Source organism: Anopheles maculipalpis, chromosome 2RL, assembly GCF_943734695.1.
Source record: "Anopheles maculipalpis chromosome 2RL, idAnoMacuDA_375_x, whole genome shotgun sequence".
NCBI classification, from domain to species: domain Eukaryota; kingdom Metazoa; phylum Arthropoda; class Insecta; order Diptera; family Culicidae; genus Anopheles; species Anopheles maculipalpis.
This window is the reverse complement of record NC_064871.1, coordinates 75,237,620-75,252,762: the sequence shown is the minus strand read 5'-3', so window position 1 is coordinate 75,252,762 and position 15,143 is coordinate 75,237,620. Positions and strand designations below refer to the sequence as shown.

The following is a 15,143-nucleotide window of genomic DNA, read 5'->3' as shown; positions in this document are numbered from 1 at the left end:
CGTATATCCCGCCTGGGATTAATTTCCTCAACGCACGAAGCGGTGCAACAGGCCGGGTGAGGGGGTGTGTGGTGATAAATGTGGCTTAAGAGACGATCAGATAGTCGACCGGCCAAAGTTGTGCTGTGGAGTGCGTGATAAACGGCATACCAAATGATGGTTCCATCATACTTTGATGAAGCATATTGTGTTTAATATACCGGGAGGATCTGAACGCCAACCGAGTATGCTTTACATTATTCCGAAGATTCCCCAAACGACACCCAATGCGAATACGCGGCAAAAGGCAACCAAAAACTGACAGACGTCATCTCGCGCCACATGAAAATGGTCGTGAGTTGCATTTTAATTCTTGCGTCGAAACAGTAACAGCCAGCCAAAGCTAGCATTCCACCGGGGGTCCTTCTTTGCCGGTACTGTTTTGGGTATCGTTTGGGTGTGCCGTGCGATATGACCGAAGTGATGCTGGACACCAAGACACACATTTTTCTTGGTTGGTCTACTTCAAATTACCTGTGATCACCAGTCGTCCCTTGGTGGCCGAAAGACGTGTCTCGCCCGTCAGACGATGCTTCGTACGGCACTGGTAGCTCTTGTAGCCGTCCTCAGGGCCAACTTCACGGATGTGTAGCTCACCGGAGGGTAGCACCATGTATTTACCGTCTGGATCATGGGTTATAGGCATTGGATTTCGATGAGGGGAGATACAAGAGAAATTTGTTAGAAAATATGTTACAGCGAGCGATCGCATCTAAACTACCAACAACATGCACATGGAGTAGAATTCTACTCCATCTAAGTCCACGCGGTGCACTGGATGTCGTCCAGGAGCGATCGCTTTGTGCGGGTTGACGACACCGGGTCCGTTTTGTAGCGATATTTATCTTACTCGTCCCATTTTCACTCTCGTTCAACGCGAGGTGGTTATGATTTTTCTCGGAAATTAACCTGCTGGGACAACAATGTGTGCCCTCGGTACGAAATGCGCATTCCATTCCATCACACCTATCCGTTAGTGTGTTTGGAACTGCTTGTTCTAATAAAGATAAGATGCCGAGAAGATAATTTATGCTACAAAACGTGTCCCCCCATTGGTTGTCTGCTTTCATCAACATAGGAAGCAACATTAAATGTCTACTATTCACACCCACACAGTGAAGCCGTTGGGTGTGACCCGATGTTTAAAGCCGGGTTGCTGCCCTATTTGGTTGATCTTCCGCCACCGCAACTTGACGACATCGTGCGCCACCCGCATGGACTTCAACCCCTTTCTTTCTACGTCTAGAGCTAGTAAGGCAATCGAGTCGAGTCTTTCTTTCCCGTGTGTCTGGTGTTTCCGTATCCGAAAACTACTGGCGACGACCAGCATTGCAACGCAACACAGAAGCTCACACGCACGACAACTCTATCAGAGCTGTCAGTTCGGTGGGGAGCTGTTTCAAGTTGGTCAAGCGATTCGTTGTTTCAAACTTCCCAGCGCGACATAACTCGGCATCGCGTGTGTAAACATTAGCATCACATTATGGCTGGAATGCGTCGTCGTTACCACCACCATCACCAGTAAGTCAGAACATCACACGCCGCCTTCTTCCGGACTGGCATTTGTTTCTGTTTGCTTGTATGCAAATGAGTCGTCGGCAGAGTCAGATCAAATCTTAAGGCAAGTATTCCCCGCCCGTTTGAGAACGAATCGGAATGAGTTTGTTCTTTTCTACTTCGATGCAGTAACGCTCTTGAGATGGTTGTTGTAATTTTCAATCCTAACGACTATCGAAATTTGGAGCTGAAAATCGAAACGTCTTATATCTGGTTCTGAAACCGTATTGTCATTGATGTAACATGTTTTTTCGCTAGGGTTTTAATTCCTGTTATCCCTAGGTCGTCTATCAAATCTTGTCTGGCTCATTCTACATAACAAGGGTTAACTATCGGGTTGCGTGATAGAAAACCGATTAGTGTGCCATTATAGGTGACCTGCATGACCTAGCTGATCGTTAACCCAAAGAGAAAAAGAAGCCGTATTGTTTATTTGCTAGCGATTTATTACTTAATTTATCCACAATCGGATAGTTTATATTTTATTTTTATGGAGGGCCACAGTTTAAGTAAGGTTTTAATCTGGATCTCTACTACTCAGGCAAATTTGTATTGAAAAGTACTTTAGTAGTGGTTATTCAGGCAATTTTGTCAATAGGAATAGCTCCATTTTATTACATGGAATGACCCCAAGATCCTGTGGAGATGTAAAGAACGTTAAAAATAATATTAAGCCTGTGCCATTCATATTTTAGACATCCGAGCTCCTCGAGTAACCAACTACTTTGGAGGTTTATAATTTTTTTTACATGTAATCCAAGAGTAATGCAACATTCTGATGAAAGTTAAGTAACTTCTACTTCTGTATCTTAAATTAAATATGCTACCTTGATTTCAAACTATTACTAATTTTTTAATCTTCAAAGTTGATATGTTTTATTTTATAATCACAAATAAATAAATAAAACCTTTGCAATCATTATTTAAGTGGTCTAGCAAAATTTCATAACATAATGTTTCTAATCATTTCTAGAAACACAGATATAATCTGTTTCTTTTTTTCAGAAATTCACCAGGAGTAAATAAAATTTATTTATTTATTTATTTACATTTGATTATTACGGTCCAGTGCCGTATTGTCAACACCGTTGTGTTGAGTAGATTAAATAAAATTTAAAGGTGTTTATTTATTTACAATTGATTATTACGGTCCAGTGCCGTATCGTCAAGTTAAAGGTGTTATTTGAAGAAAAAACCATTGCATGAAAAAAACACGAAGTAAAACGACTTATATCTGACAAACATACATTCTTTTCAAGTATAATATTTACAAACCTAATAAAACTGGTAGATTTGAACAGCTTAAACACAGTTGAAATGCATAAATAACGTTGACGACTCTATTCAGTCACGGTTTTAACGCAAACTAAAACACCTTTACCTTCCCATTTACTGGTAGTAAAATTCTGAACATTGCATGTTAGAAATATTTTATGATATTTCTAATAGCTGTAAGAACGTTTTTCAATTCAATTTCAGGAAAAAAGAACACGTCGTCTTTTAATATTAATAACTTGAAAACGGCAAAGAGTAGAGAAGTAGAAGAGTACATCAATAGCAAGAAAAAAAGGCAATTTAATTTTTATTACAATATAGCTCCGGGTAGAACGACAGCGGCACCGTCCTTTACACGGCAAGACCGGGATTTAAATCCCATCAGGACCGTTCCCCGGTAGAGAGGACTGACTATCCAACTACGTGGATAGTCTAGTAAGCCAATAGATAGCCGGCGTAATCTAAAATGTATTTAAGCCACGAAGAAGATCCATGATCGGATAGTTTATGTTTCTTTCTTGTGGAGAACACACAGTTCAAATAAGTTTCTAATCTGAACCCCTGATCCTGTTCAAGAGCTTTTAACCTGGATCGGCACAATCAGTTAATTATATTATACAATCTTTATCCAATCCATAAAATATTCCGTATTAGGCTAAACAAAGCTAAAAATCAATCTTTTGTAGAGTACATTCCATATTTTTTAAATAGATCAGTTAGTTCAAATAGATTTATCTAATTTTTATTTTCTTCACTTCAAGTATCCATAACTTCATTTTGCTACATGAAATGGCCTCAGGATCCAGTGGAGATTTAAAGATCGTTAAAAATAATATTAAGCCTGTCCCATTTGTATTCCAGACAACCGAGCTACCCGGGTAGCCAACTACTTTGGAGACTCATAACTTTTTTACGTGTAATCCAATGTAAATACAATATTCTGATGAAAGTTAAGACACATTTTCTTATTGTTTTTCAATTAAATGTGCTGCCTTAATTCTAAACAATTTCCATGTTTTGAATCTTTAAAGTTGACATGTTTTTTCGACAAAATAAAAAATAAATCTTGAAAATAATTATTTAAATCGTTTAACAAAATTTGACAACTTAGTTCTTCAATTTTTTTTTAAGTTACACGAGTAAGTAAAAAGTTAAAGGTGTTTTAATTTGAATAAAAACTGTTACGAAAAGTTATATTTCTTCATAGCGAAATAAAAGGCATAAAACGACACAGATTTTTCAAATATACATTCTTTCCAAACTTGTTATTTTACTTTCTTTAACTTCTTATTTACTGGTAATAAAGTTCTGCAATTTACACGGTAGATTTGGGATATCAACTTTTTTAAGCTGTAAGCAGCTTTTTAATGTGAAAATTCGTTCAAAACACTTAAATCATTATTAATGAAGTTTTTGGAATTTTTAGAAATATATTTCATCCTTATCATAACTTGAAAACGATTAAGAGCATCAGTGACATGCATTCATCAATAGAAAGAAAAGAGTTAATTTAATTATTATTCGAATGTAGCACCCCAAATTGGACGCAATAAATCCTCCGAAATTATTTACGGTTATAAGCTTATTACTTATAACCGAATTCCTAGCATTGGAGGCTGTTTTTTCCATTCAAATTTGGTTTAAAATTGGTTTGGCTGCCCGTGAAGCCAGTTGCTTGGAATAGTGTTAAAAGCAAATGTAGCTCCGAAATCCGATGACCGAGAGGATCACGGCGCCTGTCTTCACACGATAGGATCGGAAATCAAATCCTATCCGGACCTTTCACCCAAAGTACTGGCTATTCATCTACGTTCTCACCTCATTGTTTAGTAGTCGATTCTACTGCCGGCATGATCTCTGAGTTAAGTAAAGAAGAAAAACTTCGAAATTAACCTCTTAAAGCTGTACCTTTTTTATGTATTTTGAAAATTTCTATCATTACAATACACAATAAAACTTTCTCGAAATCCTACAATATATTTAGCAATCAAAAATTTCCTCAAACAGTCCAAAAACAGCATCGAAGTAGAAAAGATTTTGTTAAGAGTTTACGCATCGCTTTTTTTTCACCTTTCACGGTTTGTTAATCACCGGAAAAATAGCAGAACTGTATACATTAGACATTTCTTTGCTTTCCCGCCCCTTCCAAATCGATTCGTATCGACACCCATTGCCCTACTAACTCCGATGGAAACAAATAGGACTGTTGTCTTGCGTCCAGAAATAGACCGAAGATCGTGCATTTGCTGGCGGTTTTATGTTGCCAGCACAGGGAGATTATGCTGTCGAAACACGTGAGGTTAAAAATAACGCAACATAATATTGGCAACCGACAAAAGCACAGTGTCCCGGTGGTGGTGTATCTGGTAAGAACAGTTTTATTTGTTATCCATCTTTGTAGTGGTTTTTGTACTACTTTTGTCCGGATCCAACTGAAATTCATTCATTGTAGCTCTAGAAATAAATATATAAAGCAAATTTGGAAAAATTTATTCTGATTTTTAGACATTTAAAATTTTAAAAATTATTTAAATTTTGTTAAAGTAGTTTGACTCCTTGTTTTTTTTTTCCTAAACAAAAGATACCCTTGAAAATTCGAAGAATCGTAAAGAAGATTCGTAAACATCATCATTGTCGTTTCATCGTCACACGATTAACCTCAGCAGTGTAGAAGGTTTTATTATTTTTTCCCCTCCGGTTTGGCCCACACCAAAAACAAACGGAACTACGCTCCGTTTAGCAAGACCTGACCAGCGGTGAGGTTCATTGAACCACACGGGCAACCCACCCGGCAACGATCGCAACACGTAAGAGGACAGGAAAATCCGCGCTGGCCAGCTCCAAAAGCACGTGCTTTTACGAGCGTTTCGTAACCTTTCCGGTTACCACCATGGGACCAACTTCAACGTCAGAGACATCGGCTACACGACCTGCATGTGTCTGCTGCTGGCTGGATGAATGTAGAACGCACCGTACGCGAACCGATTCTGAGCATGTGCCGCACCGGTGAGAAAAAAAACCGCCAACCGATAGTAAGAGACGGTGATGATTCACACCAACGTGCAGGCCTCGGTCAGGACTTGTGCTACCTACCCGTGCTTCACACTAAACACTAGTGGGCAAACCACTCACAACACAACCTGTTGCGTGTGTGGCAAGGGCCAAGGGTATTTTGGTTTGCACCGGTGAGTGCCCTAGTACCATGGCAACCGTGGTGAGTGCCCTAGTGACAACACCCCTGTCCACGGTGCTAAAAACCTACCCCGAGCTACCCCTTCTGGCGCATACAGACACCACAACAGTGGGCACACTTTCCGAATCGATTACTTCTCTGCTGCTATAGCAACTACTCAGCGTCTGTGGAGCATGCGCCTCGGCTGGCTCTACGGTTTTGGGCGCGCAAAGTTTCCCAAGGACCTCCCTCACTAGCAAAACGGGTAAACTTTCACACGGAGCACATGCTACCGAACGGGCTCGGAAAAAACTGGGACACAGTTGTCATGAATGAGACTGTGTACGCACACAACGGGATAATGTGCATGTGGTGATTTCAGCCGCTTTACAAACAAAAATAAAAACAAAAATGGAGAACGTGTCAAAGCCGTGTGTCCTTAACGCAGAATGAAAACAATGCAACAAAAAATCGTTTCAGTTAATAGGTTAAATAATTCATTTATTCATTTATTTCGTTACACTGAAATTATTTATGGTATTCAAGTGCTAGGTATCAACTAGAAAAAATTCTTAAAATACAGTACTGGACAAAATAAATCATGCGCTTTTTCATCAATTGTGTATAAATGCTCCATATTTCAATATTTCATTTTTAAAAATTAAACAAACCTTTACATGGAAAACTTATTGCTCTTTTACCAGACCGAATTGAAGATGTGAAGATTACACATTAGTTCTTTCGAAATACGCTATCTTTCAATAAAGAGAAAGATTCAAAACGAACAAAACAAATCATACAACAGATTTCTTGTTCAGAAATAATGTGTATATCATCCTTTACATAATATTTTGCAAACTCTCCGTATTTAGTATGGCCACCCTTTGTCTTTAGCGCCACTTTCAATCGTCGACACAAATTTTCAGCTAGCTTCGGTACATCGATATTCTCGTACGCTGTTTCAAAGCTTTAAAATACGCGGTTTTGCTGGAGAGCAATTATTTTGTCCTTAATTGGGTTTAAATCCAGAGATTATTCGGACATCTTTAATCGGTAACATATGGGAAAAAAATTGCTGAAGGTTTGGAATCGTTGTCCCATTGCAAAATTTAATTCGTTGCCAGATTAGATCGGTCGCTGGCGTATGGTACGACGATCGACATTTAGATTGATTAATTCCTTAATTTTTCATTGATGAAATCTTCGAGTTTTGCTTAGCCATTCACATGATTCACACGCCATCACATGGGCTCGACACACAATTTAGTTCCTGTCCGGATAAAATAAGCACAGCTCCTATTGATAATTAGTTTGCAATTTTCCGGAAAGTGATTCCTTTTACTTCCCTGACATCTTGCAGTCTGAAAATACTGGAAACAAATATCAATACTATGGCCCACACGCTTTCCAACACTAGACTGTCAAAAATCAAGACAGATTGTTGGAGGACGTCAGATTGGAACGGTAAAAAAATATTAAATTTTATGATCTACTATATTCATACTAAAACATAAACTATTTAATAATTTTATTATTTAATTATTTCTTGAACGAATTGTATTACATCTTTATCATTTTAATCTTATTTACTAAAAGCATTATGGAGCATACTATACTTTTTCTTGATAAATCATTGCATGAATTTAATAACAACGAAATAATATGATTTATTGCGTTCACTACTGTAATTGCAAAAGAAAAAACAGTTCTGTTGATATTTATTATTTTGCAGTTTCAATAACAAATAACTTTGTTTTGTTGTGTAAGAACAATCACATTGCTCATTTTAAAAAATACTTAAACAATTTGGTTATTAAAGCTTAATTTAATACCAACATATTAAACACGTTTTGATGACATTGCCAAGCATGAAGGCTTATGAAAAAAAAGAAATTGAAACTTGTCCTCAACATATCAAGCCCGTTAGCACTTCTGTTCATATTTGAAATTCAAACACAACCGACAAACCACTCAACACAATTTGCAAATTAAAATGTAACGGCCAATTCGGGCTCATAAAAAAAGCAAAGTTATGCCACGCTTCATCACAACTACGCGGAACACAAAACCCCTCACAAAAAAAACGCTAGCGCCGTGACACAAATGTTCATAAATTATAACCGCTTTCGCTTTGTTCCTGGTTCATTGAAAACGTTCGCATGATGCGTTCAGGATTATCATTTCAATCTCGCTTGTTTCGTGCCTTTGTACGCTCCCCCAGCCGTACGAGGCACGCAAAATGGATGGGTGACAGTGAGTCCCGTTTTTTTGTTCGCGAAAAAAGCAAACATATGTTTGCCAAATGTTGATCAAAACTCTGCCGAAAGTTAACCCGGAGTGCTTCAACGTTGGTGTTCGACGAAATAGACTGTCTCTACGCTTTCCTAATTTTCAACGGGCACAAGAGTTGTGTCCGAGTCTTACGGGCCGGATTTGCGGTGGGTAGCGAGCAGACTTGTTTACAGCAACACCATAACACCACACCAGCTGCACCACGATTGGATAGATTGAATAAACGGGGCCATCAGTGGGAAGATCGCTTTTTCGTTTCGCTGCAACACCCAACGAACGGACGAAGCATTCAAGATCACCTTCGATCTTACGAATTCAGCTTCAAAAGCATGCACGAAGCTGTCGGCACAAATATTATGCTGCTGTTGCGGTGACGATGAAAACGACGATGAAGATGATATGACAGACTGCTGGAAACGTTATAAAACAAACACACCTGCTAAAAATTGAAACGAAAATTCTTAAATTTGCTTCCACAAAAGCTAAACTCTCAACAACACCCTGTTTCTCGTTTCCACTCTCCAAAAATTGAAGAGGAAGTTTGGATCATATTTGCTATAAGCATTAAATGAATTTCAAATGGATCACGCCACTTAAGATCTAACTTACAAGCTACTGGGAAGGAGGATTATAAGGAAAGGGTAGGCCGTGAGGCCCATGGAATTTTGGAGAAGGATAAGGAGGGAAGAAAAACGAAACTCCAATAAAAAAAGTGCCAATAAATTAAACTAAATTGAAACAAAACATTAACAAAACTACATAAAAAATCATAAAAATAAATTAAAATCCTAAACTGAAATATCTGCAAGCAGTTGTTATCCACACTAGGTACAAAAATTTAAAATTTTAATCCGAGACTCATATTGTAAGAACCATCCTAACACAAACTAAAAAAAAGGGTGCCCCCGAAAGTATAAGCACGACTTTCAAATGACGTTTCTAGTAAACGGATGACGTAAAGCAGCTGATTCTTGATATGCTTGATTGTTTACATTCAAAGCTACTAGCATTGAAACTATTTGATGCTTACAAATGGTGCTCGACTCCTAAACATATTTCGCTAAGTCAATTAGCGAAATCGGAAGGTGTGAGTATCGGAGCCGTACGAACCGCCATCCGAAACATTCGGGAAGACACCAGCTTCGAGGATGCGCCAAAAAGTGACCCAAAATCCTGGTCCTTTCGATCGAACAGTTGGACCAGGAAATAGTAAAAGCGTTCAAGCAAAGCAAAGGAAAGTTCCATTTACGATGAGGCTCAAAAACTGCGTACATCAAAACAGTAACATCCAAACTTGCCGAAGAGGTCCGGAAGCTGTACGACAACCTGCTGTGTCGCCAATCCTCAAGCATCGTGATGGACGATGAGTCGTACGTAAATTTTGACTACAAAACTCTTCCGCATATTTAATACCACAACGTGCCTGAAAGCCAGGATGTCGAAGAGGCCAACAAATCTATATTTCTCGAAAAATTCGGACAACAGAGACGATGAGGACCGATACCCTACATCCCGGAGAGTGTTTGAATCGACGCTTGCTGCCGGATTCGCCGGATATGGCCGCTGTTCACTATCCCAAGGACACGATCGCATGGTATGAAGGTACGTGCCGAAAGAAATGAATCCCCCGAACTGCCCTGAAGCCTGGCCGATTGAGTTATTTTGAGCGCTAAACAAAGCACCCTTGAGAAAGCATTTTAAAGGCGCGGAGAACTGGAAGAAACTGTCGAAAATCGTTCAGGAACTCGTCTGAGCTGATCCTGATGGGAAGCGCCCGATCAAAAGTGCGATCATTAGCATACGATCAAATTTTCTTAAAATTTTGCTTTCGGAAATAATCCAGAACACACCACAAAGACTGTTTTGTCCAATAAACATTCAGTTTCTGGAACAGGTTTTATTTTTTGTCAAGTTTTTTAATCGTGCTTATACTTTCGGGCGCACCCTTTATAAGTCAGATAACAGACAACGAGAATGCTTAAAGATGGTAGGAATATAGCAACCGTTACCGATACAAAAACGGTACACATTAAATGGCAAACATCAATTTAAGTTACCAAATGATTCGTCCTTCTTGAAGCTAGTGCCATCCGTTGCTGTCCATTCGATTATCTCTACATGGTCGGCCACAAAGGACGGTATCTGGCATTTGAAAAGGGCCGTATTGCCGCGGATCACAAACACATCGTACACCTGCGCTTCATAGTACTGATTAACCACTGCAAGAAAGGGACGAATCGAGAGAACAAGACTATAACTATTGCAAAAAGGAACGAATTAAACGCTCAATTTATCATTTTTTCATGGTATGTTCTTAGTCATTTTATCACTAGAACCGCCGATGGGACTATTTTGTCCTATCGCACTCGAAAAAGGTATGTTATTCCGCTTGCCGTCGTAATTTGAACCCATTGAAATTTTCTTTTATTTTATTTATTTTTAACAATCTTTCGAATGCAGCCCACAAAAAAATGTGTATCCCATATGGTACCTTTAAAAAATCATTTCCAACCTAGAACCTCCATATTTGACATTTTTCTCCCATAAGCAAACTACGTTGTGATGGTTGGTATCCCTATGCAGTCAACGAGTGACCGGATGTGCTTCTGCAAGTAGGCAGCACTGGCGAGTACGGGTTTTTGTGACAAGATTTTGCAGTCAAAAAGTTAGTTGATTCGTACCGAAACAGAAGAAGAACGTAACTTGAGGTAATTGTATCACCTTCTTAACGTATTAGCGAAGTTTTTGAAATTCTTTGAAAATGTAAAATCCTTTGATGAAGTACGGATAAGTGTGACTGAGACATAGATCGCAGAAGGATCGTTGGCCTCGTATGTGTGGAAGGACAATGGAGGAGCCGCTACAACGACGAGCTGTACGTCACCGTCGTGCAGCAAAGTAGGCTCGCCAGGCTCCGATGGGCTGGCCATGTTAAACGCATGGCACCGGACGACCCAGCTCAGAATTTCTTTTAGGCCGTCCACACGGACAGAGGAGGCGTGGTAGGCACAGTTTGAGGTGCGACGACTGTGCGGGACCGTGAGCGGTTCCGGATTCTGCTGCGGCAGACCAAGACCGCAAAGCGGTTGTAGCACCTGATAAGGAAGTAAGTCAGTTCCTTTTGCTATTGAAAAAAGATTTCTCCTCTTCTTTTGACCATTTAGAGCTGTATTGACATCGAATTTTTGTAATGTTTCTCAAGGGAGTCACAGACGCCCGCGTAGATCCAAACAACTTAGAACAAAAGATTTGTTTTATTATCTTCACTTATCACTGGATTGTTTAAATATTTTATAGCTGTAACCCTAGATTGACTGTCGTTCAATTCTGTGAGGAATGGTTATAAGCATTTATCACTAAAAGCCCTATAGTAAGGTTTGAAAGCGGTTCTAGTAAGGTTTGAAAAGTCCGGCAGTTCTAGTGTTAAGAAACACAAAAGTATGCTTTAAAAGAAAAAAAAACTTAAAAGAACCTCTACATCCCGACGGAGAACATTGAACGGGAGAGGAAGGATTCAATTCTACCCAAAACTGATAACTCCAATTTCCTCCTACCGGTTGATTCGTGGAGCTCAATTTCGCTACCATCGTCAGCCAACCAACCGGTGACGCTGATGAAATCCGACACAAACGATGGTATCAAGCACTTCAAGATGCCTGCATTACCGTTCAGGACGTACTCGTCGATAACGCGAGTGTTGTAGAACTGGTGGATCACTGAACGAAAGGTGAAATCGAAATCAGGACAAATTATAATACATCTCTGCCAATGGGAAAAAATGATATCCTCGTTACCTTCCTCAAAAAGCTAATCTTGAAGCTACGAAAACATGTTTCCTACCACCATAAACACCAGGAGGACCAAAAGAGAGAATATCAGGATGCATTCTGGGATATTGCGGAAGGAAAACTACCATCAAGATAAGGAGCTCCAAATGTTTGGACGCCCTGCAAGACAACAATTACCAAAATCGCCATCCGTGATGGGAAGATACTCTTCACCATCGTCCGTTAGCCAAGCGTCAACGAACACGAAATCGGAAATGAACGACGGTATTAAACACTTCAAGATTGCGGCATTTCCGTTCAGAACAAACTCATCCGTCAGTCGTGTTTGATAGTACTGATGAACCACTAGAGACGAATGAGATTATGTGGGGGAGATGTGAAAGATGACTTAAAACACATTAAAACGCAATTTTTACTCAAAATCAACTCTTAAACTCAGTTTAGAATAGGTAAAAGCCTGTAAAGTGGACTTTAAAAGCTTGGAATGACAGCCCTACAAACCTTCTTACACTATCAACATAGGTCAAAGAACGATGTCAAAGGGAAACTATGCGTGAAGGGAAGGATTGACAGTGGACTATTCAAGATCAATAATGCAGAAGGCTGAATATGGCAGCACCAACCCATCGTCGACTCATCCGCATTCATCATTACAGTTTGATCGTCGATATCCCACGACTCGATTGTTATGAAATCCTGCAGGAAGGACGGTACCAGACACTTCAGGATGGCCGCATTTCCGTTCAATACAAATTCATCGTTCACCCGGATCTGATAGTGCTGATGTACAACTGAGCAAATAAAATGCAAATAAAGAAATATCTGGATGAAACTAGAGGCTAGACAAACGCAATATTTGATGACAAATACTTAAATCACAAAGTTAATTTTGTACAGCGCCATCTCTATGAAAGGGATATTCTTAAAAAAGCAAAAGGAATATTGAGAACAGGAGCTGCCCGCCCAATTAACATTTCAACTACCATAATCTCCACTTTCGCCCGGGTAGTATTCGTTCCCATCGGAATCCGACCACAGATCTACGATGACAAAATCAGACACGAACGATGGTATCTCGCACTTCATAATGGCCGAGTTGCCCCGAATGACGTACTCGTTATCCGCTTCCGCTTCGTAGCTTTGAATTACAACTGCCGGTGTGGACATAACAAAGTGGAAAGATGAGGAAAAGGATACAGCAGAGCATTTTTTTACAGAATACCAACATATGTATACGTTGAAATTAAATCAATGCAAACTGTTGTTTAAGAAAGAAACATAAAATATGTTTTGTAAATTTCTTTGGCAGGGAATTTTTGTAACGGATAGGAGAATTTTTGGAATCTTTCTCAACTGAAAATGCTACAAAAACACGGAAGAGTTCCTAATTCGACAGTACCCAGTTGTTCGCTATTAGTCGCCTGGTTGTACTCTTCGCCAGAATCGTCTATCCACGCATCGATCGCGACAAAGTCACCAATGAAGGAAGGGATTTTACACTTCAGGATGGCTGAGTTTCCTCGGATAATATACTCATTCTCTGCCTCAGTAACGTAGTACTGATTAACAACTGTTTTAAAGGAAAAAAGATGGGAAGAAATAACATAAAACTAACTGAAACTAACAAATTTTAAGCTCGACTTCGTTGACTAAAAGAACTAGTTATGGGTAAAAATGCTCTTACGGCCGGAACCGATTCCGGAGCACTCCAAAAATTCTAGGTTCGAAATTGGATCCAAAAATTGGTTCCGGAATCGGTTCCACGAATCACAATCTGATCTGAAATTGGTTCTGAAGTCGATTTTAGAATTGATTGTGAAATTGGTTCCGGAATGAGTACCGGAAACAGTTCCAGAATTGTTTCCGGAACAAGAAACGATTACGAACACGAATTCGGAACCTAGTAGTTCGTACTCCGAGTGCCCAACACTAAATAGAACCTATAAAATCATCCTTATATTTTCCTAAATTTTCTTAAATAATTGTCAACAAACAAAAAGGCAAAAAACCAACGTTACAAGATAAGAAAAATAATAAAAAGGAAAGGTTGATGGAAAGACAAGGAAATCTTCCTATTTTTTGAGCAACGCTTCACAATAAGCATAACAAACAACCGTAATCCTGCTCTCCCGTGTGATACTCGTTGCCATCATTATCGATCCAAGCCTCAACGTGCACAAAATCAGCAATAAACGATGGTACTTTGCATTTCAGAATAGCGGAATTGCCCCGAATGGCATAATCGGTTTCACCGTCCGTCTGATAGAACTGATTCACAACTGGATAAAAATCATGAGAAAAGAGTTAACGAAAGCAAAAATTTCAGATAAGGAGAGACATTTTTTTTCTTTTTCGGGATCGGAAAGGAAAAGACGAACGTGAGCTTAATTCCTATCTGCAAAACAATCACCATTGCTATCATCTTCACCACGATAGTGGTACTCGTTCCCATCACTATCGAGCCACGTTTCGACGTACACAAAGTCCGCAATAAACGAAGGAATTTTACACTTCACAATGGCCGAATTGCCCCGAATGATGTACTCATCCTCAGAGCCCGTTTGATAGTACTGGTTGACGACTGGGAACCGGATGCCGGGTGAAGTCAGTTACAGAACAAAACATCGGACACATAATCGACCACCCAAAATATACAAACAAATACAAACAAAGCTTAAAAATAATCTTCTGAAGTGCAAAAGACACATCATGAATTGCAATCCAATAAGCAGATTTGTAAAAGAAAAGTGGTAGGCGATAAGGATTATTATCATTATGGGAATGGGTAAGGATCATGGGGCCACCAACAGAAAAAACATAAACTTGATGACATCGCCCTAACCGTAACTGTCCGACTGTACAAGTTCGATGCCGTCCTCATCGATCCACGACTCAACACGAACAAAATCGGACACAAACGATGGTATGGAGCATTTGAGAATAGCGGAGTTGCCCCTGATGACGTACTCAGTAAGTATTTCCGGCTGGTAGTGTTGATTGATGACTGAACAGATGGACAT

The 15,143-nt window shown here is 39.5% G+C and overlaps 2 protein-coding genes across 51 annotated transcripts in view; both read right to left on the bottom strand.

Annotated features, from left to right (window-relative positions):
• The window catches only part of LOC126568747 (cell adhesion molecule Dscam2), a 60,723-nt gene that overhangs the window by 39,941 nt on the left and 5,639 nt on the right, over nucleotides 1–15,143 (bottom strand). For 43 of the 50 annotated variants that reach the window (XM_050225327.1, XM_050225343.1, XM_050225291.1 and 40 more), the window contains exon 4: nucleotides 514–663. In XM_050225327.1, the coding sequence (XP_050081284.1) occupies nucleotides 514–663 (150 nt within the window). Of the gene's footprint in view, nucleotides 1–513; nucleotides 664–10,392; nucleotides 10,555–12,300; nucleotides 12,469–13,106; nucleotides 13,275–13,522; nucleotides 13,694–14,965; nucleotides 15,128–15,143 lie in introns of all 50 variants that reach the window. The other 7 variants (XM_050225342.1, XM_050225336.1, XM_050225333.1 and 4 more) reach the window with 5 other exon arrangements.
• LOC126555987 (heat shock 70 kDa protein cognate 5) overlaps nucleotides 5,344–15,143 on the bottom strand; it is a 56,580-nt gene continuing 46,780 nt past the window's right edge. Inside the window, exon 7 of the mRNA XM_050211142.1 lies at nucleotides 5,344–5,353. The gene's annotated coding sequence lies outside the window, so the exon portion shown is untranslated. The remainder of the gene's footprint in view (nucleotides 5,354–15,143) is intronic.